This window comes from Chanodichthys erythropterus, chromosome 12 (genome assembly GCF_024489055.1).
Source record: "Chanodichthys erythropterus isolate Z2021 chromosome 12, ASM2448905v1, whole genome shotgun sequence".
NCBI classification, from domain to species: domain Eukaryota; kingdom Metazoa; phylum Chordata; class Actinopteri; order Cypriniformes; family Xenocyprididae; genus Chanodichthys; species Chanodichthys erythropterus.
In genome coordinates, this window is record NC_090232.1 from 48,662,231 (window position 1) to 48,689,544 (window position 27,314).

Genomic DNA, 27,314 nt, shown 5'->3' on the forward strand with positions numbered 1-27,314 from the left:
AGATTTCACTTCATGTTTTACTTTGCATGTTCTTACAACTACAGCTAATGCCTCAGTAAACCTGAATAACCTCCATGCAGTTAAAGACTGTATAGGACTGAAGAGGCCTCTAGTGGTTAATCTGTGAATTATTGTTCATAGATGTAATAAACATTTTTCATGACGGGTCATGACGATCTTTTGGCATATAAGTGGTTTTTGTATCAGTATTACATCCTGCAAGTTCCATAACTTAAAACATCCTTATCATCAATAAAAAAAAAATAAAAAAATAAAAACATTTATATAATCAAGCTGAAAAGCTTCGTTTTGGAACAGAGGTCTCATGTGACATCACAGGGGCACAATCATACTGAGAACAATACTACCATAATGAGCGTTAATATATTTATAGGTGCTCAATAGATATATATCTTATGTCTGTGAGGCAAGTATACTATTCGGTTCATTTTTGTGACAAACTCCAGTTCAGGGAGACTGAGATGTCAGAAAGCACATCTTGTTTTGTTTTCTTTATTTTGTAAAAGTATGTTTTCTTGTTGTTGTGTGTTTACACAAATAAAAGTAGACCCTTTACAGTTACTCTTAATTTTTTTCTTGATTTATACTTCTGCGTCAAGTGTACGCCATAGCTATGGCATAGGCTGAGTGTAGCACACACAGCCTACGAGTAGCCTGACGTGCACCTCTTCAAAAATGTAACAACGCGTCAATTCTACACGGACTGCAAGCGCTGTGATTGGTCTGCTAGAACCTCTTCCTCCTGTCAAGAAACTGCCACTGAGCAAGCAGAAAAAGAGCGAGCATTTTTCCATAGAAATTAAAAAAAAATGCTGTTTCAGGGGACAGAAAACAGATGCATATCTTACAGCTCAGAGGCCCCGGCATAGTTCAAACAACATTAAATTTGGCAAGTTGAACATACTTAATATTCTAGGTAATTACAACTTAATTTAAGTCAGAGCAAAAACGATAACTCAAAAAGTTGAGTTGAGTGAATTAATTTTTATATATTATTTTTTTTTACTGTGATATATACAGACAAACCAAAATGTATTCAGATACATTTTATTCACTAATACAGTTTATTCACTATAGTTTAAAAAAAAAAAAGATAATAAAATATGACAAGATCTCAGAGTTAAACTGTGTCAGAATATAAAATCTTAATTACGTCAGATAACACTTCAGCAAAACATGGTCAGGTCAAAGTGTCAGAATAATTTTTGCTTTCAAATTTTTATCAATTTTACTGGTAGTCCACTGTATGAAGAATTTGTGGGTATAATATGTCACAGTTTACTTTATTTAATTATCCTCACTTACATAAATGAACTATAGTGTCCTGCACCCACTAGTAAAAATATATCAACAAATGTCAAAATAATTTTTATGTATGTATGTATATATATATATATATATATATATATATATATATATATATATATATATATATATATATATATACTTTATAAATAATGAATCAACTATTTTCTAATGCTTAATGATTCATAGTGTGAGTTATTAATACCTTAATATTTAGCTATTGCACTTGGTTGTATTTATAGCATACGTGTATATTAAATGAAATGATCACAGACTTATTTAGACAATCATCTGGATAAACTAAGATTATATTACTGATATAACATCAAGTTAACACTTTCAGTTTCTCTTCCCACTCGAACAATGACTTTTAAACTGGCAGGAGGAAGAAGCTCAACGTTCTCTTGTCGCGCACGATCTGCGCGCGCTCTGGTCTAGCGCTCGTCCACAGTTGCCTTAGCTCGAGTACATAGACTGGATCAAATAAAATTATATTTTTGTCCCTTTTGAAACACCGTAAGTTTAACTAGTTTAGCCTACGTAATCTCGAGACTCGGCGGCAGACGTATTAAGTTATTAAATTAAATACTCCTCAATTGAAGGGGCCAATAATAATAATAGTAATAAAATATAGCTGCAAGCAGCAATTCGGGGCCAAGCCCCAGAAGGGGCAGTAGCGCAATACGGAGCAGGAAGAGCAAAAACAGCAGAAATTGAATGTACATGCTAAACAGCTCGTTCAGAAGGACAGGTGGAAATGAAATGAACATTAATAGAAGTTCAGAGAATGAACACGGAATGAACTAAAAACACTTGTATCTCATTCAAGAGGAATAAAGATTAGTACAATGCTTATTTGGATAAAAAAGGTATCAAAATGACTCATTACACACAATTGTATAAAGGCACCCCACACAGGATTCGAACCCACAACCTCCGGGTCCAATGTCCATTTCTCAACTCATTGCGCCACTGTGCAGGTGAATGTTGGCACACCTGCCGAAGTTCATTAGTTCATGTGAAAATGAACTCAAAATGAAGAATTTTTATAAAACTGCACTGAATGTTATATTTAATAACTACTTTAGATCATTCTGCAGCTCATCATGCTGTAGCGCAATACAGAGCAGGAAGAGGAAAAACAGCAGAAAATGAACAAACATGAAACAGCTGGTTCAGAATTACGGGCGAAAATGAACTCAGAACTTATGTACATAAGCTTAGATGAAAATGAACACAGCATGAAACAAAAAGCATTTATTTCTAATCCAAGAGGCAATAAAGGAATCAAAACACACTATTTCATAAAACCGCTCCACCTGGGATTCAAACCCACTATCTTGGGGTGCAGAGCTCATCAGGTAACTGGCTTTACACATTGAGCTACTTGAGGATGCACATTCAACAATCTGTGGAAGAGAACTTTTAGTGTAAGAAAGAATTTACAAAAAAGCATTACTTAGCATGCTAACCATATTAGCATGCTAAGCTAACTTAATGCTAATGAAGCTCATGGTTAACTTGATAGCTGAAGAGCCACATTAAAGAGAATGACAACTGGTTAGCATGCTAAGCAATTAGCATGCTAAGCTAACTAGCATAAGACAACAAACACAAGCAAGGTCACATTCAGAGATGAATATCTTGGGAATGGTAGCGAATATCAAAAATCCATTCAGTCATTTCTGTGCGGCTCGGTCCAAAGATCACCTGAGCTGATTTTGGACAAAATTGGACAAAAATTGTAGGAGGAGTAGTGAAAAAATGGAATACTGTACTTTTCAAAATGGCCACTACTGTACTGGGTGGAGTCTTGATGTAAGATATTGAATGTGATCAGTATGAAGAGAGGAATCAGTTGTATTGACATTCATTTTTCTGGAACAAAGGGTTCAAAAGTTATAACCTTTACAAAAGTGAATATTTGAACTGGTGGTGGCGCTATAGACTTAGTCCTAGATACTCCAAAGTTGGTCAAATTACTTTTAATTACTATCACTACAAGCATGCCAAATTTGATAATTTTCCTTCTTATGGTTCATTGATTACCATACAGGGGGAAGAAGAATAACTACGAATTTGGACATAAAGGAATTGCATGTGATAGCTTCAGATTAGACCAGTTTTAGGCAGAATGCCTAGAACAGACACAAGTTCTGCATCTTTTCCTGCCACAGTACCTCATGCGGTCTGGGCATGTGTCACACTGAGTTTCGAACCCACGATGCAGAGCATTCGGGATCCGTGGCGTAACACATTGAGCTAATCAGCCATGCAAGTTCATCAGTATGCTAAGCAGAGGTTTCAGTGTGAGAAAGAGTTCACAAAAAAAAAAAAAGCTTCATAGCATGTTAACCATATTAGTATGCAAAGTTATTTAATGCCAACTAAGTTTTGGTTAACCTGTTGACTGAAGACCACATTAGAAAGAATAGCAATAGTTTAGCATGCTAAGCAATTACTGTGCTAAGCTAACTAGCATAAGACAACAAACACAAGCAAGGTCACATTCAGAGATGAATATCTCGGAAATGGTAGTGAATATCAAAAATCTGTTCAGTCAATTCTGTGCGGCTCGGTCCAAAGATCATCTGAGCTGATTTTGGACAAAATTGACCAAAATTTGTAGGAGGAGTAGCGAAAAAACTGTTTTTCATTTACTTCAATATGGCAGACAGGTACATTTAAGGAAAATGGCAAATGATACATTGTCGGAATCGGCATAAGCCAGGGAATAAAATGACATGAAGCATACACATTTTGGAAAGTGTTTTCAAAAGTTATAAGCGTTTTTGAAATAATCATTACATCTGTGGAACAGTAGGTGGCGCTGTGCTGAAACTTCTCAGGTACCTTCACGACCTTCTAAAGGTCATACATACCAATTTTTGTGAAGATATGTCAAATTGTTTAAAAGATATCGCAATTTATGACAAAATTCAAAATGGCGGACACGTGATACATCCAATATTGACAGAATCGGTATCGTCGGATTCGGCATGATCCAAGGAATCCATAGACACCAAGATCTTGATTTTCACTTGATTTTTCAACTGTTCAAAAGTTATTGGCCAAAATAGCCATTTTTCATATCTCATGACCTGTAGGTGGCGCTGTTCCCAAGTTTGGCATAGACCCTCAGACCATGGTTCTGATGAAGCGTACCAATTTTTGTTTCGATTGCTCAAAGTTTGGCCGAGATACAGCCTCTATACTAATTTCGGGTCGACCTTGTTAACTTCGTGACATCATAACCTTTGAACAAAGATGAATAAAAAAAATCTGTTCAGTCATTTCTGTGCGGCTCAGTCCAAAGATAATCTGATCAAAGATTGGACAAAATTGGACAAATTTTGAAGGAGGAGAAGCGAAAAAAACAAATACTGTACTTTTCAAAATGGCCGCTACTGTAATGGGTGGAGACTTAATGTAAGAAGTTGAATAGCATCAGCATAAAGAGACGAATCAGATGAACTAAATTTAATTTTTCTATGACAAACAGTTCAAATGTTAAAACCGTTAGAATGTTGAAATTTTGAACTGGTGGTGGCGCTATAGAGTTGGTTCTAGAGACTCCAAATTTGGTCCAATCACTATTCATGAGCATCTCTACAACTGTGCCAAATTTCATCATTTTCTCATGTTCCGTTGATAGGGCTGCCATAGACTCCCATTCGGGAGGAAGAATAATAATAATAAAAGGGAAAACGTACAATTACAATAGGGGCTACAGCCCCTTCGGGGATTGGCCCCTAAAAAAAAAAAATCGTCACAGGAATTGTCGTTTAAATCTTTCTAATCAGCTAAGATGATGACCTTCTTTTTTAAAGCAAAGTGACGCGCGTGGTTCCCTGTATTGAGGAGAGCAGCTTCACGCGCAGCAAGAGACAGACTGAGCAAGGTAATACTTTCACACACTACTCACATATATAACTATGAAAGAAACAAAATACTAATATTGAAGTGAAATGTTTTTCTGTTAATTTGACATTACATCATTATGTTACTAGACACAACATGAAATATTAACTTGCTTTTCCCACATTAGAGTTTTGTAAATGTTGTTGTTGTTAATTCTTACTTTTTATTTACAAATAAAACAACTTAAGCCTCTCTGTGCTAACTTTACAGTTCATGTTGACTCGTTATAACCAGCTGACAGGGATTGTTCTCATATCTAACATTCTGGCAAAGTTCCCTCAAAGTTATGAACAAACATTCTTCAAATAACATTAATAGAATGTTTGTTCAATGTTAATGTTTAATAATGTTCTCAAAAGGTAAAGTTATTGAAAAATGTTATCTAACGCTGTAAGAAAATGTTCTATTAAACATTAGAATGGCAACTAACAAACAAATGAATAAGGTTGTGTTTCCTCTTTTAAAATAACATCTTTGGAACGAAGTTTTGTAGCCTGTCCCAAAGTTATTGTTCCTAACTTTTCTTTTTAATTTACATAAAGGTTATGCAAATGTTATGTAACACTTTCAAAACAATGTTCATGAAATCACCAGATATTGTTATTAGTATTTGATGAATGTTCTCGTAATGTTGGCAGAAAACATTCTTTGAACAACATTCCTCGAACATCCTTTAAATATTAAAGATCGTTAACTTTCTGGCTTAAAATACAGATTAAGGTTGGCTGCTACACAACAAAATCCCCTGTGATTCATGAACAGAGCTCAGTGTGAGCTTTAGTGACGACAGCTGAAGTTAACAAAGAGAATCACTGAAGAGGAACAAACGTTTTAAGTCACCGCTGTGGTGATCAGTGTTTGCTGTAGTTGGGCTCTTGACTAGATCGATCTGGTTGCAGTATTAGTGTCTTTTATTGCATTAGGAGAGTTGGAGACAGAATAACATCATGACGTTGACTGCTAATTGATAAGTATTCTGATTCTCTGACCACAAGGGTTTATTGCTATTAATTGCTAAAATATTATATTACTGACTTTGTGATACTGTTCTGAAAATCAGATTTTATTAAAAACGAAAACATGTTTTAAACAAGAGGTTAATAAAACAGTGTTTTATACTCTCACAGACATGAACAATCAGCTTATGAAACACAACAATGGTGACATGATTGATGTCAGCATGCAAAACACAGTCATGACTCCCAGCATGCAATTCGGCATGTATATGTCATGCAGCTGGATTCTTTTACTATTTATATAGGCAAGGCAAGGCAACTTTTTTTTTTTTTTAATTTCCTAGACTCTTAATTTCCTCTTAATGTCCTAGAGCATTTTTGGGGCACCTGACTCGCCTATACTTTTCTAGCAGTCAGCATCAAGAGCCATATTTCATTTTAAACATAATTTGGAATTTCAATCTAGCTCATTTAAAGTCCCAATTTTATATTTCTTTTATCAGAGAATGGATGAATTATCCAGAATAAAGAAAAAAAGCAGCATTTTTTTTTTTTTTTTACTGTGAACTCAAACAGAACCTCCTGAAGTTTGGATTTTTTTTTTTCCTTTATAAGGTACACTTGGATGTTTTAGACTTCCAGATGAAATTTTGTCAACATGCAACAATCCCTAAGCAATTTATAGCCATTTATTACAACATTATAGGCACTTTTCAGTAAAAAACTGGTGTTTTTTTATTTACTGACAATGTAAATGTATTCAAAAAAGTTGAGGAAGTAAAGTAAATAGAAACATTGTTATATGATAACAGAACACAGAAGCAAAAGTGAAACGAAACTCTTGGCTGCTCCACTTATCTCCATCGGAATCAATTCTACCAGGACATTGTGCAGCAACTCGTTTGAAAACATAAATTGTAATTCCTCATCTGATGTGTACCGCTGTTTTATACTTGTTTTTGGCTTGTGTTATGCCAAAGTTATGCTTTGTCAGAGAGTGCTCTCATGCAAACCTGTTATCTTGTGTTTGTTATGTTGTTTTTTTGTTTGTGCTGTCTCGATCTTTAAGGGTTAAACAGTCACTTGATTGTCATTAATGCGTCAATGCAAGAGCACAACTAAAGCAAACACTGGTCACCATAAAGTTGACGTCAAACAAAACAATCCATCATCAACATCTAAATCTCTGTGTTCCTCTTTTCTTTAGTGATTCTGCTTGTTAACAGCTGGTGTTCAAATGTTTGAAAGAAAGTTTCATGAACATGATGTTCTAATAACGTTAAGGAAACTGGACATGTATATGTTATTTGTATGTTCTTTTTTGTAGTTTTTTGTAAAAATTAAGTTGAAATAATGTTTCAGGAACGTCATACTAACCTTAAAATCTTTCCTCTTACATCAAGAAAACTGGACATTTTATTATTTCCATAACCAAGTACTCTTTTGTCATTTTATATACTCATGAAATTAATCATTGCAGAGAACAACATATTCAGTCTTTATCTGTTATTTTTATCTATGCAGATATACTGTGATCACTGAGACTGCAAGATGAGAAGAGGAGAGATTAATTGACCTAGTCAATTAATTGAAAAAAAAAAAAATGGCATCAGCACAACATGGTCAGTAAATGCATGTAAAATAGAAAATGTAGAACAGGGTTTTCCCAACCACGTTCCTGGAGCCCCCCACGACACACACATTTCAGGTCGTTGAGCCTGTACCAATGAGCTGATGACCTGAATCAGGTGTGTTTTATTAGGCAGTCATGCAAAACATGCAGTGCTAAGGGAGAAAGGAGACATACAAATGTGCAGTGGTGGGGATGCTCCAAGGATGTGGCTGGGATCCCCTGATGTAGAGTATAGACAGAATTTAGATGTGAAATTAACTTACTCCCTTAACATACTCATTAAAAATTGCAGCAGTGTTTACAATTTGTTGACAATTCATTGTCTTGGAAAAGCATTCATGCATTTTTTTTCAGGGGAAAATCATCCTTTCCAATAAATAAATAAATAAATAAATGAATTTAAAAACTAGTTTGGAATAGGAGTAGTTCAAGACAAAGTTCAGCACAACCGATAGCATTTGTGGCATATTGTTGTATAAAACTTCCACTTGTCTCTTCTTTTTAAAAACATAGCAACAATAGAATCGAATGGGGAAAATACTTGTTTTAATAGTATATAGCCACAAGATCCAAACAATATATTCTTAAAACAGAATTCAGAATTCATTGAATTCAGGTGTTCCAATCACTTCCATGGCCACAGGTGTATAAATCAAGCACTAGGCATGCAGACTGCTTCTACAAACATTTGTGAAAGAATGGGTCGCTCTCAGGAGCTCAGTGAATTCAAGTGTGGTACCGTGATGGGTTGCCACCTTTGCAATAAGTCTATTCGTGAAATTTCCTCACTACTAAATATTCCAGGGTCAACTGTTAGTGGTATCATAACAAAGTGGAAGCAATTGGGAACAACATCAACTCAGCCACAAAGTGTTCGGCCACTAAAATCACAGAGCGGGGTCAGCACATACTGATGCTCACAGTGCGCATAAGTCGCCAACTTTCTGCAGAGTCAATAGCTACAGACCTTCAAACTTCGTGTGGCCTTCAGATTAGCTCAAGAACAGTGCGTAGAGAGCTTCATGGAATGGGTGTCCATGGCCGAGCAGCTGCATCCAAGCCTTACATCACCAAGTGCAATGCAAAGCGTTGGATGCAGTGGTGTAAAGCACGCCGCCACTGGACTCTACAGCAGTTGAAGACGTGTTCTCTGGAGTGACCAATCACACTTCTCTGACAGGCAATCTGATGGACGAGTCTGGGTTTGGTGGTTGCAGGAGAACGGTACTTTCCTGACTGCATTGTGCCAAGTGTAAAGTTTGGTGGAGGAGGGATTATGGTATGGGGTTGTTTTTCAGGGGTTGGGCTTGACCCTTTAGCTCCAGTGAAAGGAACTCTTAATGCTTCAGCATACCAAGACATTTTGGACAATTTCATTATCCCAACATTGTGGGAACAGTTTGGGGATGGCCCCTTCCTGTTCCAACATGACTGCGCACCAGTGCACAAAGCAAGGTCCATAAAGACATGGATGAATGAGTTTGGTGTGGAGGAACTTGACTGGCCTGCACAGAGTCCTGACCTCAACCCGATAGAACAGCTTTGGGATGAATTAGAGCAGAGACTGTGAGCCAGGCCTTCTCGCCAACATCACTGCCTGACATCACAAATGCGCTTCTAGAAGAATGGTCAAAAATTCCAATAAACACATTCCTAAACCTTGTGGAAAGCCTTCCCGGAAGAGTTGAAGCTGTTACAGCTGCAAAGGGGGGGCCAACTCCATATTAAACCCTACGGATTAAGAATGGGATGTCATTAAAGTTCATGTGCACGTAAAGGCAGGCGTCCCAAAACTTTTGGCAATATAGTGTATTGAGCTTCAAAGGTTTTGCATTCCATTTGACTTTGTAGATAGAAGGAAATGTAATTTGTATATTAGAATGTTCTTGATCACTCAAGCGTCGCTTTAAAGTAGGGCTGGGACAATACATCAATGCATCACAAATTGAGAAATTATTCTGGAACGATTCTGATATTTTCTGTATGTATTGCAATTTTCTTTCAAATCGATTCTGGTTTAGTCTTCAACAGCAGATGGCACTGTGTGCTTTAGAAACAACCATACTCTGCTCTCTTCCAATTCCTTCCAATACAAACACCACTTAAACCTTCTATAAAATAATCATTCATAAAGTTTGAAAAGGTTGAAGTGAATTACAAGAGTGTTTACAGTGGGATGTTTACATCAATCTTGCGTCATATAAGCATACTGAGATTCAAATACATTCTCAGACTCAGCCAAACGCACAAGCGCTCTTCTTCATGAGCATTTGAGTGTGCGGTTAAAAACCAACCCAGCGCCATCTGCTGTTAAAAACTAAGCTCAGAATCGATCTGCAATGCATTTGGAAAATATCAGAAATTATCCACAGTTGTGATGCATTGATATATTGTCCCAGCCCTACTTCAAAGCATAATCAGCTGTGCTTGAGGAATCTTTTATTTTATTTGTTATTAAAAAAAAAAAATAAATAAATATTAATAAAGCATGATGCCCCGTTGAAATATGTGAGATGTAACATTTATTTAAACTGCTAAAGTAAAGAATACATTTTAAAATTATTGTGACAGATGTGAAGGGGGAGGAGAATGTATGTGTGTCAGGTTTTTCGATAAGAAAGACTTCAGCAAAGGATACACCTGTGTGTCAGGAAGCTTCTTCACTCCTCGTTCCTTGCCTCCTCACGGTGCAATTAGAGAATTGAGATGGCTGAGTTCGATCGGTTTCCGGTTGGAGGATGAAGGAGCGAGGAAACGAGGAAACATCAATTTGAGTATTGAGAAGCACCTCGTATTGCTTATTTCTGCTTATTCTTTACGTCTTTTGAGCAGGAGATTCAGTACACTTTCAGAAGATGTGTAATAGCGCACCCTATAACAGTGAAAACATGGAAAGCCTGAAATTACCGTCAATGGCAGGGAAGCGTTGTCTAATACAGGGGTTTTCAAACCTGTCCTGGAGGACACTCGGCTTTGCATATTTTGTATGTCTCCCTCATCTATCATACCTGATTTAACTCATCAGCTCATTAGTAGAGACTGCAAGACCTGAAATAGGTGCATCAAATAAGGAAGACACACAAAATGTACAGGGCTGGGGTCTTCCAGGACAGGTATGAAAACCCCTGGTCTAATAAATGGGGACATTTACTTCAATGGCAGGGAAAGAGTTAACTTAAATTGAACACAGAATATTCCTTTTGCTGTTTAAAGCTGTATATGTTTGTTTTACCTTTGTGAGTGAGTGTGAAATACTGTGAAAAGGGCGGACTGCTGTATGGCAGCAACAAATTCAATAATTCATGGTTTGGAATTAACTTAAAAAGTTTTAAAAATTAAATGTGAAAAACCCTGAATAAAATCTACAATCAGTCACAAGAAAAGCAGCAGCTAATAAAGTTGCTAATGCCTGTTTCACAGAGCCTGATGAAGCACCTGATTCAGAAGATCTAAGGATTGTGCTGTTGGGAGTCTCTGGAGCTGGGAAGAGTCCAACAGGAAATGCAATACTGGGTCGAGAGGTGTTTAAAGAGAGCAGAACCAGAGAGAGTGAGATACAGAGAGGAAGAGTAGAAGACAGAAACATCTCCATCATCGACACTCCAGGATTCTTCAACACTCACCTGAATGAGGAAGAGATGAAGAAGCAGATGATGAAGAGCCTGTACCTCTCTGATCCTGGTCCTCACGTGTTCCTGCTTGTCATCAACCTGGAGAACTTTGAGGAGGAGCAGAGGAACATTGTGCAGAAAATTCAGGAAAACTTTGGAGAAGAATCTTTGCTCTTCACTATGGTGCTTTTTATTGGACGGGAAAAAATTTCCAAAAGAAAATGTACTCAAATTATTGAGAGTGAAGAAACACAGAAAATACTAAACAATTTTAAAGGAAGATTTCAAGTGATAAACAGCAAAAATGAGTGTGATCCCAACCAGATCTCAAAGCTCCTGAAGAGTATTGATGAAATGGTGAAGAACAATGGAGGACAAAACTACAGCAATGAGATCTACCTGAAGAACCAGTTAAAACTCAGAGAGCAGAAGGAGAGCGTGAAATACAAAGAAAAGAGACAGAAACAGGAAGAACAGATAATGAAACAAGAACAGATGTGGAAAAGACAAGAGAAGAGAGATGCATGGAAGCAGGGAGAAGAGACGAATCAAGAGGAGGAAATAAAAACCAAACACAAAGAAGAGAAAATAAAAGACCATAATGAGAAGAAGAAAGAGGATGTGAAGGAGAGAGCACAATATCTGAAAGTGAAGGAAGATCTCAGGAAACAAACAGAAAGTCACACAGAGAAAGAAAGACAAAGATAGGCAATCGAAAGAAGAATGACACCAAGACATTCAAGGCTAGGTAATTATTGCACCATTTTTGGTTTTATTCCTAATATTTTCATGTTTTAAAAAAATATATGCCATCATGTCATTTTATCAATGTGATGTATGTTTGTTCAATAATATATATATTTTTTATTATTTAGAATTTTGAGGGTATTTTATGTATACTATGCAATATTTTACAATTTATATGAACAATTTTTTCCATTAAAATTAATATTCATGTATTTAATTATTTTTATAAGAATTGTTTTTGATTTTTTTGATTTTTGATTTATTAATTTATTGATTTGTTTTAGAGATTAACCCCTTCATTGTTGTTTGTTTTGGCATCATGGTTGAATTTGAGTTGCAGTTTGTACCACCAAAAGATTATTTTCATGACATATTCAAGTTTTGGTATTTTTTTGTATTTCCCATTAATTCCCTATGTCCATTATTATTGACTATGAAGGAGCCAAGTGTGACTTTAGAGCCAAATGTGACTTTTTCTTTTTTTAAAACGTAAAATTCTTTGGTCAGTTCTGACCGAAGAGGCCCAGATATGTAGGTTAAATATAGTGTGTAAAACGAAATTAAATTTGAGGAAATTATTATTATTTTAAGCGTGTACAGCTGAAACCCTATTGTAATTGTTAAATTTTCCAAGGATCAGCATTCTCCCCTAAAAGTGATCGGGCAAACCAAACTGTAAGTCATAGAGACTTGAAACTTTGAGGGCTGGTAGTACTCACACCATCTACAACGAGACCAAGGTTTGCCCCGATTGGCCTGATGGGGGCGCTTAGTACAAAATCGCTTATAACTCATAAACAGCTAGGTCAGGGGTAGGCAAGTTCAGTCCTAGAGAGTGTCCTGCTGAGTTAACTCCAACCTTAATCAAACACACCTGAACAAGCAAATCAAGCTCTTCAGGATTACTAAGGCTATAGGCAGCTGAAGGATTTTTTCAGGGTTGGAGCTAAACTCTGCAGGACAGCGGCTCTCTAGGACCATACTTGCCTACCTCTGAGCTAGGTGTAGGCTCAAGTGTCTTATATAGATGGAATCATTGGCTCAAAATGGATTTGATCATTGAAATTTTCAGGTGTTTTGGATTTTTTGAAAATCCTACTTTTACGAACTAATCCTAGGTTTTGGCCCGATCGGAACTAAACCACTGCAGATTCTCTGGAGTCAGATTGTCAATATATTTAAAAATAAAAAATGAAATTTCGATTCACGGTGTCTAAGGGTTGCCAAAATGTTAGCAGTGGGCAGAGCCACTTTTTCTAAAATGGTTATAACTCATGAATGGAATTGATATCACCATTATGGTGGTCAGTGTTCACTTAAGTTGAGCAGTTTTACTTGACTTTTTCGCATTAGTTTAACATATTACTTCATTAAGGCCCGGTTTCACAAACAGGGTTTAGCCTAAGCCCGGATTAGGCATTTGTTCAATTAGGATATTTAAGTAGCTTTTATAAACATACACTAGAAAATAACATCATTGGTGTGCATCTTGAGACAAAACCATGGCACTGACATATTTTAAGATATGTCAGTACAGGTTGCTTTCAGTTAAAACAGCTCAAACATGCATTTAAGTCTAGGACTAGCTTAAAGGAACACTCCACTTTTTTTGAAAATAGGCTCATTTTCCAACTCCCCTAGAGTTAAACAGTTGAGTTTTACCGTTTTCGAATCCATTCAGCCGGTCTCCGGTTCTGGCGGTACCACTTTTAGCATAGCTTAGCATAGTTCATTGAATCTGATTAGACCGTTAGCATCGCGCTTAAAAATGACCAAAGAGTTTTGATATTTTTCCTATTTAAAACTTGACTCTTCTGTAGTTAAATCATGTACTAAGACCGACAGAAAATGAAAAGTTGCGATTTTCTAGGCTGATATGGCTAGGAACTATACTCTCATTCCGGCGTAATAATCAAGGAACTTTGCTGCCGTTCCATGGCTGCAGCAGGCGCAATGATATTATGCAGCGTCTCTCACAAACGTCTCCTTGGTTGCAAGGCACGTTCCCTGTGCAAGCAGGGGCTCACAGGCGCTGAGTGATATCATTGCACTGCTGCAGCCATGGAACGGCAGCAAAGTTCCTTGATTATTACGCCGGAATGAGAGTATAGTTCCTAGCCATATCAGCCTAGAAAATCGCAACTTTTCATTTTCCGTCGGTCTTAGTACACGATTTAACTACAGAAGCGTCAAGTTTTAAATAGGAAAAATATCAAAACTCTTTGGTCATTTTTAAGCGCGATGCTAACGGTCTAATCAGATTCAATGAACTATGCTAAGCTATGCTAAAAGTGGTACCGCCAGAACTGGAGATCGGCTGAATGGATTCGAAAACGGTAAAACTCAACTGTTTAACTCTAGGGGAGTTGGAAAATGAGCCTATTTTCAAAAAAAGTGGAGTGTTCCTTTAAGCCTTGTCTGTCTTTTACAATTATACTAAAAGGCATTTTACTTGCTAAAATAGTATAAACTATCAATCAAATGACAGAAGTCATATAGTAGATTGTTTGCAATGGGTTTTGGTCATTTAAAAGAAATGCTTTAGAAATTCACAAATAAAATATTTTGGCTTTATAGGATTAAATATGATGAACTGTTGGAATGTGTAAACAAAAGCATTTATTCTCTCTCATTTCAGCAGATCTGAGGATTGTGGTCCTTGGTAAAATTGATGTGGGAAAGACTGCAACAGCAAACACCATCCTGGGTAGAGATGCATTTAGAGCAGGGGCTCAGTCTGGTACATTAACCTGTGAGAAACAAGAAGCGGTGGTGTCTGGAAGATCCATCTCAATCACTGATACTACAGGAATGTTAGATTTCCACTTTCAGCATAAACTTAAACGTGATATTGAGGAATGTTTAGAAATGTCTGCTCCCGGTCCTCATGTGTTTCTGCTGGTCAGCAGACTGAATGGGAGATACACAGAGGAGGAGAAAAACACTGTGAAATGGATTCAGGAGAACTTTGGAGAAGAAGCTGTACATTACACTTTTATTCTGTTCACTCATGTGGATTTGCTGATGGATGAATCACTGGATCAGTATATCGGGAAAAGCCCTGATCTACAGTCGCTGATTGACAGCTGTGGTAGAAGATTTCACTCAATCAACAATCAAGACAGACACAATCAAGATCAGGTCACAGAGCTGCTGGAGAAGATTGATCAACTGATTAAAAACAATGGAGGAGAACATTACACTAATGAAATGAGTCAAAGGGCTCAGAAACAAGATGAGAAGAGACAAAACAATAGTGAAGAGGCCACAGAGAGGCAGCGGAGGTTACAAGGACTACGTAGACTAAGAGATCTCTTGGGTCTCATGATGGGTCTTGAGTTAAGTAAAATGGCTCTGAGATCATCACTAGAGACAGCGATGATGCACAGAAATCTTTCAAAACAAGGTAATTCCTAAACCACTTGTGTTTTGATTCTTAAATTTGTGCAAGTTTTTAAAAATCAACACTTATTTGTAGAGAGAACTATTAGAAGTATCTACACCGCGCTCCAAATTATTATGCAAGTGACATATCAGTAAGATTTCAGTAGAATAAACATTCAGATTTTAGTTTTTCTAAGAAAATGTTTGTTTGTTTATTTATCCATGTCTTTTTAGATAACTGGTATCAATCTCAGACAAAATAATTTGCCAGATCTATGAAAACCCTACTTAGAGGTTGTTCCACATTATTAAGCAAGTCACAGTTCTCATGCAATATGGAGAGGAAGAAAGATCTTTCTGAAGATGAAAAGCATGAAATGGTGCAATGTTGTGCAAAAGGCATGAAAACAACTAATATTGTGTGAAACTGAATGGAGATTATCGAATTGTCTTAAGATTTGTGAGTGATTTAGAGCACAGCAGAACTCGGTCAGATAAAGGCTTATTGAGGAAAGTTCCTGTCAAAAAAAAAATATTGTATTAAAAGGGCAGCTATAAAAAAAGCCAGTGTTGAGCATCAAACAGGTATTTGAAGCTGCTGGTGTCTCTGGAGTCTTGAGAAGCTCTCCATGCAGGCTGGCAGTCGTGCGTAAAGATGCATTTTAGACACCGCTAACCAAACCTCACAAAGAGAAACATTTACAGTGGGTGTAGAAATACATTTTCAAACAGTTTTATTGCTGTGGTGTTTTTTGCAGCATGGGATAGTGCATAGTGCATTGTACTATGCACTATCCTCATTTATATACCATAGCTGAAAGTGGCCAGTTATGAACACCACATATCTTGCAAAAGTCATTTTAATACCCTCCATCTCACGTCCCAGTATTCCAGCCCAAATCATCACCCACCAGCTCCTTGCTAATGTCGCAGTCTTGTTGGAACGTGGTGGCCATTCACCAACCATCCAGAAATCCATCCATTTAGACCATCCATTGTAGTACGACATTAGTCAGTGAATAAAACTATTTAAAAATGAGTCTTCATGTATTTCTAAACCCACTGTTAATGTTTCTCTTTGTGAGGTTTGGTTAGTGGTGTCTAAAATGCATCTTTACGCACAACTGTCAGCCTGCATGGAGAGCTTCTCAAGACTCCAGAGACACCAGCAGCTTCAAATACCTGTTTGCTGCTCAACATTGGCTTTTTTTATAGCTGCCCTTTTAATACAATTAATTTTTTTTGACAGGAACTTTCCTCTTTTCCTGCTGTGCTCTAAATCACTCACAAATCTTATGATAATTCGATAATCTCCATTCAGTTTCACACAATATTAGTTGTTTTCGTGCCTTTTGCACAACATTGCACCATTTCATGCTTTTCATCTTCAGAAAGATCTTTCTTCCTCTCCATATTGCATGAGAACTATGACTTGCTTAATAATGTGGAACAACCTCTAAGTAGGGTTTTCATAGATCTGGCAAATTATTTTGTCTGAGATTGATACCAGTTATCTAAAAAGACATGGATAAATAAACAAACAAAAATTTTCTTAGAAAAACTAAAATCTGAATGTTTATTCTACTGAAATCTTACTGATATGTCACTTGCATAATAATTTGAAACACAGTGTAATGTAAAATGATCCTGGTATGAATAGTGCTGTTAATAATCACAGTCATAAAGACAGTAGTCCATGGAAGTTGCTCCTAGGAAAAAAAGAAAAGAAACAAAAACAGTTTGCACATTTTTGTTGCTCATACTTATATTTTAAGGCCAAATGTGATGATAAAGATTGCTCATGGTTTTACATTTATGGGCAGTTGTGTTGGAAAGGATTTGAGTCTCAGTCCTAAACGGCTGTAGTTTGTGTTTTGAGGAGCTGCGACCATCCTGAGCCGAGATATAAGATATTGGGCCCTATTTTAACGATCTAAGCCCATGGTCTAAAGCGCACTAAAGCGCCTAAAGTTAAATGATGGGGAAAATGGTTGGCGTGCCCGGTGCATGGTCTAAAAGGGTAGTGCCAATTCTCTTAATGAGTAATGGGTGTTTTTTGGGTGTAATGAGCAATAAACCAATCAGAGTCTCATCTCCTATTTCCTTTAAAAGCCAGTTGCGCTCACACCATAACGGATTCGCTATTTACATGGCGGAATTTGCAAGTGGAAAAACTGAAGGCTTCTCTAGCGAGGAAACAGATCTGCTCTCGTGTGAGGTTAAAGCGCGCGACCATCTACGGGACAAGCCAGATTCCACTAAAGCATTTTTATCTTTATGCACTCAATAATAATCTTTTATTTTTAATATCTGGCATGTTTGTGTGCTGCGCATCCCTGTGTGTGTAATAAGCAGAGTGTACGGGGGTTGTGCACCCGCATATAGGCGCAAATTACTAACACGCTCTTTCAATAACAAACAAATAGCAACACGCCAACAATGCGCCTGAACACACTCTTTTCTCATTTATATCCCTTTCACTCTAACAGATCTGAGGATTGTGCTGCTGGGTTTACTGGGATCAGGAAAGAGTTCAACAGGAAACACCATCCTGAACAGAGATGCATTCAGAGCTGGTTTAATGACAACCACCAGGAGCTGTGAAAAACAAGAAGCATTGGTGTTTGGAAGAACCGTATCAATAATAGACACTCCAGGACTGTTAGTGTCCTTCTTGCTCATGAATATTCAGGTTCATGATCATTATAAGATTGAGAAAAGCTTAGAGTTGTCTGTTCCTGGCCCTCATGTGTTTCTGCTTGTGATCAACCTGTTGGGATTCACAGAGGAGGAGAAGAACACAGTGAAATGGTTTGAGGAGAACCTTGAAAAAGATGCTTTAAATCGCACAATCATTCTTTTCACTCATGGTGATTTGTTGAATTTCCTAATAGATGAACCTTTGATTGAGTATATTGAAAAAAAAACACAATGACCTAAAGTCACTGATTGACAGCTGTGGTGGAAGATATCACTCATTTGACAATGATGAAATGCAGAACCGCTTTCATGTCATAGAACTGTTGATGAAGATTGATGAAATGATGGAGAAAAATGGAGGAGGACACTACACCAAACGCAACATCTTTAAAAGAAAACAAGATGATTGGGGTTGTGAAATATAATAAAATGTCTGTAGGTGTGTGTGTGTGGGGGGGGCGGTCTATTAGTAAATAAACTTTCACACCAAGAATGATAACTATAGCAATATATATAAAGGTTTAAAAATCCACACCGCAGATACACAGAAGAATAATATCATTGGAATCACTTTCAAGCAATTTATTAAGTCATGTGGCTAAATATATCAGACAGCCATCCAGTCTTGTCATCTTCATCGATTATTACAACACTTTGGCCAAGTAATAGAACTAGTATTAGATTTGTTTTCAAAACATATAAATTTTAGTCTTGCAAGAAAAGGTATGTTAGTTATGGTTAATTAAAAATTTCCTTCACAACCTATTGTAACACCTGATTTTAGTGGTAAAGGCCCATTGAAACAGAGAACGATAACTATAATTTTAACTGTATTAGCATTAACATCAATGATGATAACATTATATTTATTTAAATGTTCTTTTCTGCGAATGTTATTGCAGTGTGCACTGTCAAATGGATTATTTATTGTTTAAAGGGTTAGTTCACCCAAAAAAAAAAATGAATTCTGTCATTAATTACTCATCCTAATGTTGTTCCACACCTGTAAGACCTTTGTTCATCTTAACACCAATTAAGATATTTTTGATGAAATCCGAGAGGTATATGACTTGTCCATAGACAGCAATATAATCAACACTTTCAAAGTCCATAAAGGTACTAAAGATATTGTTAAAACAGTCGATAGGCCTGTCACGATAACTACTTTTCGTTGTGCGATATATTGTCCCAGAAATAATTGCAATAAATGATATTATTGTAATTTTAAGACCATTTTATGCCACTGAATATATAAACATAATATAATGGCATAATAAAGCAAGTAGGCCTGCATACTTTCAAATGACAATAACCTTTTAATTTTTTTAGACCATAAAAATTAAATATCCTAAATAAATAAACTTGAATAAATAGTAAATAAACATTTTTTTTTTTTTTTTTTTTTAAGTGCAAAGTAACAAGTAGAAAAAAAACACACTTGAAAATGACAGATTTTTCCCTGTCCATCTTTTCTCTGTAAAGTAAGGGTGCACATTATTTCTGAAAAAAACAAACCTTACTTAGCAGTCAGATGTCCATATGAACAAAGGCACAGATGCCTCAACAGGCCACATCTGCTGCTAAAACTGTTTTAGTGGCACCATTTTGCTCTGTGACATTATATTTGAACCGGAACATTGGATTGCAGCTTTGACATAATGGGCGATATATTGCGTCACGAAAAAATGATTGAGGTCATGTACATATATTGTGCAATATGTTGATATATGGATTATTACGACAGGCCTACAGTCAACGTGACTGCAGTGGTTCGACCTTAATGTTATGAAACGACGTGAATACATTTTGTGTGCAAAAACAAATAAAAAATAATGACTTATTCGACAATCTCAACAAGCGAAGATAATCAGAAATTCAAATTTGCTTTTGCCCAGTCACAGAGGCTGGCTGAATTGCATATATGAAGAACCAATCATATTAGAGAGTTCTGCATGTTTGTTCCTGAGTGACTGATTACAAAGTAAGTCATTCAATTTGTATCTTTGCAGCTCATTTTATACTAATCTTGTTTATGCTTTGAATTCTTGTGGTACTAATTGCTATTTGTAACATATTCGTATCCAGATTTTCTACTTGTTATGCCCCACAAATGTCACTTGTATTTCACTTTGTACTGTTTGAAATACATTTTATGAACCTACTTATTTGTTCCTTATTTATTTTTAATTGTAGACCTCAAATATTAACATGCATACAGAATAACCTGAATAAATCTTTGAACTGGGACATCAAACTCTCCCTTGTTTCTCTAACTGGAATCACACCAACCTGACACTACAATGGTCATTTGGAGTATTATTATTATTATTATTATTATTATTTTATACTTGAGGTTTAAGGTCACTTTCATATTTTACCCAGTAAGTAATTGTTCTAGACATGAATTATTAATTTACATCTATAGTCCTTGTGTAGTTTATTGACCTAACAAATGGAGGACAGGCGCTAGGAAACACGGGTCCACATGCAGCAGTTTTTTCTTTTCTTTTCTTTTCTTTTCTTTTCTTTTCTTTTTTTTTTTTTTGTTGTCAAAACACCTGACACAGTTTCATCCACATTTGACATTTTCAGTTTAAATAAATCCAGCAAAAACTTTTGATCATATACACTATTTCATTATTGACACTTTTAGCATATCTTTGGTGAGGTGGTAATAGCAGTTTGGGAGGAGCAGAAAGTGTCCTGATGAGTAATGAGTCAAGAATGAGTGCACAAACACATTCCAGCTTGAAACTGGAGCACCTGCAACAACATATTTCAGGTTTGTCAGAAGTGCGTATTGAAATTCGAGTCATATTTGTTTCCGTGAGACTGTTTTAAGAATGAATGATGTCAAATGAAAGGGTGAGTCACCCTTAATGACACTCATTGAGAACCAGATCTGTCAGAGAACAAAACACTGCACCCAAAATAAATATTACATTCTTTCAAGGTAAATACTCAACGGATTCAAAACCAGACCATGACGAAGCACCATGTTTTATCAGATACAGGCAATATTATCACTGCATGACCTCAATACTAAAAATATAGATGAAACTATGACCATTTGTTGAGCTTGACAGTGACGTGTTGAGCTGAGCAATCATTAAAACATTAAAGAAAACAAAACTTCCTTCAGAACGACTACACATTTGAAGGACATAAACAAACAACAACAGAAAAAGCCTTAAACAATCAACTCAAGTCATTTCAACTTAAATTAAACTGACTTTAATAAATGAGTTAAATCTTGTATAACTTGGAAATTGCTTAACTTATTTTAATGAGTTAAAGCAATGTAAAAAAATATCTTGTCATAACTTATTGATCATATCATTTTTACAGTGTAGTAGATATGACTGCACATTAGAGATAAAAGTAATTAAATAAACATAGGCCATATCTCAGTGAACATGCAAAATGATTGACAGAAAGCTCCTTTTATTAATTACAAATATTAAATATGGAATATGGCAAAATACAGTTTAAATTAAAACTTTTTTTCTTTTAAAAATGAAGCAATGCTTAAACACAATACAAATATTTATATTTTGAAACATGAATATTAAATATTTGGCATACATTTTAGTCTAAGATCATAAACTTTTTAACATTCTGTAATGTTTGATGGACAATACTTTAGGTCCAGCCTACTGAATAATTATGAAAAGTACAAATTCATCCACATTATTTTCAGAATCGGTAACACTGAAGACAACCAAAAGAGGATTTTCCAGCTGTTTGTTTATATTGCTTTGCTGTTGTTCCAGATGTTCATACTCCATCAAAGCCACTCTGAGCAACCGCTGCAGCCGCTAGAGCACCAATGATGAAGATAAACACTCCTTTCAACCATCTGGATGGGTTTACTTTGACTGTCTCCTCCTCCTCTTTGTCAGTCTTTCCCTTAAATGTAATACACCTCTCACTGTAGTGCGTCCCTCCATTTCTCTCCACCATCTTCTCAATCTTCTCCATCAGTTCAGTGACCTGAGAGCGGTTCTCCATGTCTTTATTGTTAAATGAGTGAAATCTGCCACCAAAACTCTCAGTGAATCCCTGCAGATCTGGAGTGTCTCTGATATACTCATCTAATGATCTACCCTTCAGGTGATCAGCGTGAGTGAACAGAATGATGGTGTGATGAACAGCTTTCTCTCCAATATTTTCCTGAATCCATTTGACTGTGTTTTTCTCCTCATCTGTGAATCTCTCATGCAGGCTGATGACCAGCAGAAACACATGAGGACCAGGAGAGCTCATCTCCACACACGTCTCAATCTCAGCCTTCAGCTGGTCCCTCGTCACTAACAGTCCTGGAGTGTCGATCACTGAGATGTTTCTTCCACACACAGCTGCTGTTTGTTTCTCACAGGTTTGAGGGCTTGATGAGAAACGTGCGTTTATTTTGAAGGCATCTCTGCCCAGGATGGTGTTTGCTGTCGAACTCTTTCCTGATCCATTTTTACCAAGAAGAACAATTCTCAGATCGGACGCTGTGAAGAAAAACAATATGCATATTAGTTTATTAACTTAACAACATCAGTTAATAAGAGGAATAAGTATATAGTTGTATGATTTTTAAAGCAGTAACGATTGTTGAAATTCTAACTATGACTGTTTCAAGGCTCAAAACGCTGAAAAATGTCATAACATATTGCAAACTATGAATAAATGAAAAAAATGTTCTGTCAGTGTTTCTGTAATATCAAATTTATGCATTCATCTGTACATTTATTTTCAAGACAATGCCTCAAATCAAATAATGTTGTGTTGCATCACTGCAACAACAGGAAGAGAAATGACCCTTGGCCGGGAGTTTGATTGACAAGTGATCTAACCAATCATAATGCCAAATCTGCCATTTTGTCTGACAAATCAGTCAGGAGTTAGAAGATTACCCTCGGTGGACTTAAACTTAAAAAATGGTGTGTATTGAGGTCTTTTAAGAGATGATTGGTTCACGAGCCGCTTGATCTGAGGCGCTACAGCAATCTGTCATGACCATGGTCACGACACATTAAAGAGCCACAAAATGTTTTTTATTGTTCGGATTTCTTAAAAAAACTACACAGTTAGAAAGCTGGGACTTTGTTTAATATCACAAGTAACCTGCTTTGTCTTGTCTGTCGACGTGTTGTCAGTTTCCTCTTTGCTCCACGATGTATTTTTCGCTCTGTGTGGCGTGACAGCGTCACGGCTTGTCGGACAAAGCAACAGTAACTAAGGGGGGTGGGTCTTTGTGAAGGGTCAATTACAATAATATAAATGAAGTTCCATGTGCCAAACCAAATGAACACCGATCACCATAATGGGGAGTTTTAGGAACATAAACATCAATTTATGAATCAGCTTATTTGATGTTCTCTTATTTTATTTTATTTTTTTTTTGTTGTATTGACAATTCAGCATTTCAGATGATTTTGGGACATTAGCGAATGCAATTCGATTAAGATAATTGCAGAAGTGGATGAAATAAGGGAAAAGTATATATTAAAAAAAAAAAAAGTTTTTTTTTGCACAAAATGGTACTCAAATCAATAAGTTAATCTTAACTTGGGTTTTCTGAGTAAAAGGCATAGTATCGGATTACTATATTTTTACATTTAAGACATTAAGTAAAGTTAACTAAAAAGTGTGAGTTAAAATCACTGTTGGATTTTATAGTTTATGCATTGAAAATGTTTTATTTGCCTCCTGTTCAAATACAGCAAAGAAGCTTAACATATCTTCATAGAAAGAGGTGTAAATGAACACATTCAAACTTTTTGCGTGATTTTTATGTGATCATGAGAATTCAAGATTTTGTATTTTGATCTATGATTGTTTTAATGCTCAAAACACTGCAACAATGTCTTTGAATTTAGTATTAATTAATAAACTGTCTACAAGATATTGTTGTTAGTGTTTCTCAAATGTATATATTAATCTATAGGTTTGTCCAAAGATAATGTCAATAAACAAACATACACATTGTATTAAATAAATGATTTTTCCCATTAAATTATATCAAATTATAAACCAGTGAATATTTACCTATGATTGGCTGATTTTCTGGTGTGGATTTTTTCTCTTTGTCGATCAAACATGTTTCATGTTTTGTGTCACTTTGATTTCCATCTTTTTGTCTCTCATTTGTTTCTCTTTGGTCTTTCTGAACTATATTTTCTGTCTCTTTTTGTCTGATCAGATGCTCTGGTTGGCTTGTTATTTGCTCCTCTAGACTGATCTTCTCTTTTCTGTCTTGTGTTGTCCTTGTCTCGCTGTTCTTCGGGTAGATCTCTTTAATATAATGTTCTCGTCCGTTCTTCCTCACCACTTCATCAATGTTCTCCAACAGACTGGCGATCTGCTTCCTATCTCTCTTGTTTTTATGAATGATCACATCACATTTCTCCTCACAGAAGCTCAGAAGTTCCCTAGTTTTTCTGTCCAGCCTGAACTCGATCCATTCTCGTTTGGACATCGCCTCTCTCCCCGTGAACAGCACCATAGTGAACCTGAAAGCATCCTTTCCAAAGTGCTCGTGAATCTTTTTCACAATCTTCACCACGTCTTCTGTGAATCTGTCGAGTCTGATGACGAGCAGGAACACGTGAGGACCAGGATCAGAGAGATCCAGACTCTTCATCATCTGCTGCTTCATCTCTTCATCAGTCAGGTGAGTGTTGAAGAATCCTGGAGTGTCGATGATGGAGATGTTTCTGTCTTCTACTCTTCCTCTCTGTATCTCACTCTCTCTGGTTCTGCTCTCTTTAAACGCCTCTCGACCCAGTATTACGTTTCCTATTGAACTCTTTCCAGCTTCACTTTTTCCAATCAGCACAATCCTCAGATCCTGTACAGCAGCTGCATCATCGGGATCTGAATAAACACAAATAAACATCAGAGGAAGGTTGTGCGCTAAATTCTTGTAGTTTCAATGTGATTATTTAACAAATGTTTAGTAATAAGTACTAATTGCTGGATGAGAGTTGTTAAATAATAAGATGAACTGGTGGAAAAAAGTGTAAAATCTAAACATGTCTTACTGTTTAAAGGGTTAGTTCACCCAAAAATGAAAATAATGTCATTTATTACTCACCCTCATGTCGTTCCACACCCATAAGACCTTCGTTAATCTTCAGAACAAAATTTAAGATATTTTTGTTGAAATCTGATGGCTCACTGAGGCCTGTATAGCCAGCAATGACATTTCCTCTCTTAAGATCCATTAATTTACTAAAAACATATTTAAATCAGTTCATGTGAGTACAGTTGTTCAATATTAATATTATAAAGCGACGAGAATATTTTTGTTTGGTGCGCCAAAAAAACAAAATAACCAAAAAACGCTTTATGAAGCTTCGGAGCGTTATGAATCTTTTGTGTCAAATCCGTTGTTCGGAGTGCCAAAGTCACATGATTTCAGCAGTTTGTCAGTTTGACACGTGATCCGAATCATGATTCGATACACTGATTCATAACGCTCCAAAGCTTCCTGAAACACTGTTTTGAAATCAGCCATCACTAAATAAGTCGTTATTTTATTTTTTTTGGGAACCAAAAATATTCTCGTCGCTTCATAATATTAATATTAAACCACTGTACTCACATGAACTGATTTAAATATGTTTTTGGTACCTTTATGGTTCTTGAGAGAGGAAATGTCATTGGTGGCTATGAAGGCCTCACGGAGCCATCGGATTTCAACTAAAATATCTTAATTTGTGTTTCGAAGATGAACAAAGGTCTTACGGTTGTGAAACGGCATGAGGGTAAGTACTGAATTTTTTGGCTGAACTAACCCTTTAACAAAAAGATTAGTTTTCTTATTTCCAAGATAAGAAAAAGCAAACAAAAGAGACTGTAGAAAACATGTACTTCCACAGCTGATCACAAAATGAACATCATCAATGCCACTAATCTTCCAATAGTGGGTGTGATCTCTTAAAGAGACAGTGTCTTAAATAACATAATATAAAAAAATAACATAACATAATCTACAAACATAAGGAACTACGTATCACACAGGAAAAATATGTTATTAAACTCAAAATGAGAAAATATGACAGTGCATATGCCCATATACAGAAAACAAGAAAAGACATTTCAAACGTAGAGCAAGTAATTACATTTTTGATAAAAAAAGACTGTCCTTTTTTCCCTTTAGAACAACATGGACATTGAATCATTCACAGAACCTGTGATGAAATGGTTTATTAAGTAAATAGATTCTTGTAAACCTTAAGTATACAAAAATAGCTTTTAAAGAAGTTTGCTTATAAGACTTTAAAAAGTTGACTCAATCACAGTCACTTCAGCCTAAAATGACACGTCTAAAATTGCATTGATCATATCTGAAACATAATAACTACAATAACAGATCATAAACTTGATAACCTGACATCACACAGATTATCATGTAGTCTATATGTAATAATGGTCTACTATTTTATTAACTAGCTAAACCATTGGTGCGAATACAGGCACATCTAGATCATGTTGTATTGTTTATGTATTCAGAACCCATTTTAACAGTGTGTAAAACACATGATAGTCACTGAGATCAACTACAGTCTAGTTAAACAGGTTTTGTGTTTTTAATATTCTCTCCAATGACTATATTATCAGTTTATGATTATACCACATTAATTCAGACATACCTGTATGTGCTGGACTCATTTCTGTGTTTGTTTGATTCCTGTAGTTTCTCAGCAGCTCGATCTCAGTTTGAATCCAGTGAGAGGATGAAGGTGTTTGAGCTCAAGCTCTTGTGATTGTGAAACTCCCTCTATTGTGATCTACTAATGACGGTGACATGACTAACACTATATGACGTGTGAATGAAAGGCATCCTGACACACTTTAATTTGATTAATTAAAATAAAATAGAAATATTTGATGGTTGTGTATTATGGTGTTGTTTTACCTGGATGTGGATACAGGTTCATTTAATATATTACAATTAATTAGATCAATTTCAGCAGCAGTATTTGAAACAAAGTTGATAAACAGACATATTTTTAGACATCATTTTAGTGATCACAGGAC

The 27,314-nt window shown here is 36.1% G+C and overlaps 2 protein-coding genes across 2 annotated transcripts; one reads left to right on the top strand and one right to left on the bottom strand.

The window, feature by feature from the left end:
- Positions 1-8,534: 8,534 nt before the first annotated feature.
- Positions 8,535-18,513, top strand: LOC137032415 (GTPase IMAP family member 8-like). Its single transcript, XM_067404171.1, has 4 exons — positions 8,535-8,571; positions 11,257-12,126; positions 14,833-15,600; positions 18,068-18,513. The coding sequence occupies exons 1-4, from the start codon at positions 8,535-8,537 to the stop codon at positions 18,511-18,513; spliced, it is 2,121 nt and encodes a 706-aa protein (XP_067260272.1).
- A 3,209-nt stretch (positions 18,514-21,722) lies between these two features.
- Positions 21,723-27,052, bottom strand: LOC137031524 (GTPase IMAP family member 8-like). The gene is made up of 3 exons (XM_067402533.1): positions 26,927-27,052; positions 24,318-25,145; positions 21,723-22,777 (listed from the first exon to the last, which is right to left on the bottom strand). Exons 1-3 carry the CDS (start codon positions 26,943-26,945, stop codon positions 22,056-22,058), a joined length of 1,569 nt encoding a protein of 522 aa, XP_067258634.1. The 5' UTR covers positions 26,946-27,052; the 3' UTR covers positions 21,723-22,055.
- Between the last annotated feature and the right edge of the window lie 262 nt (positions 27,053-27,314).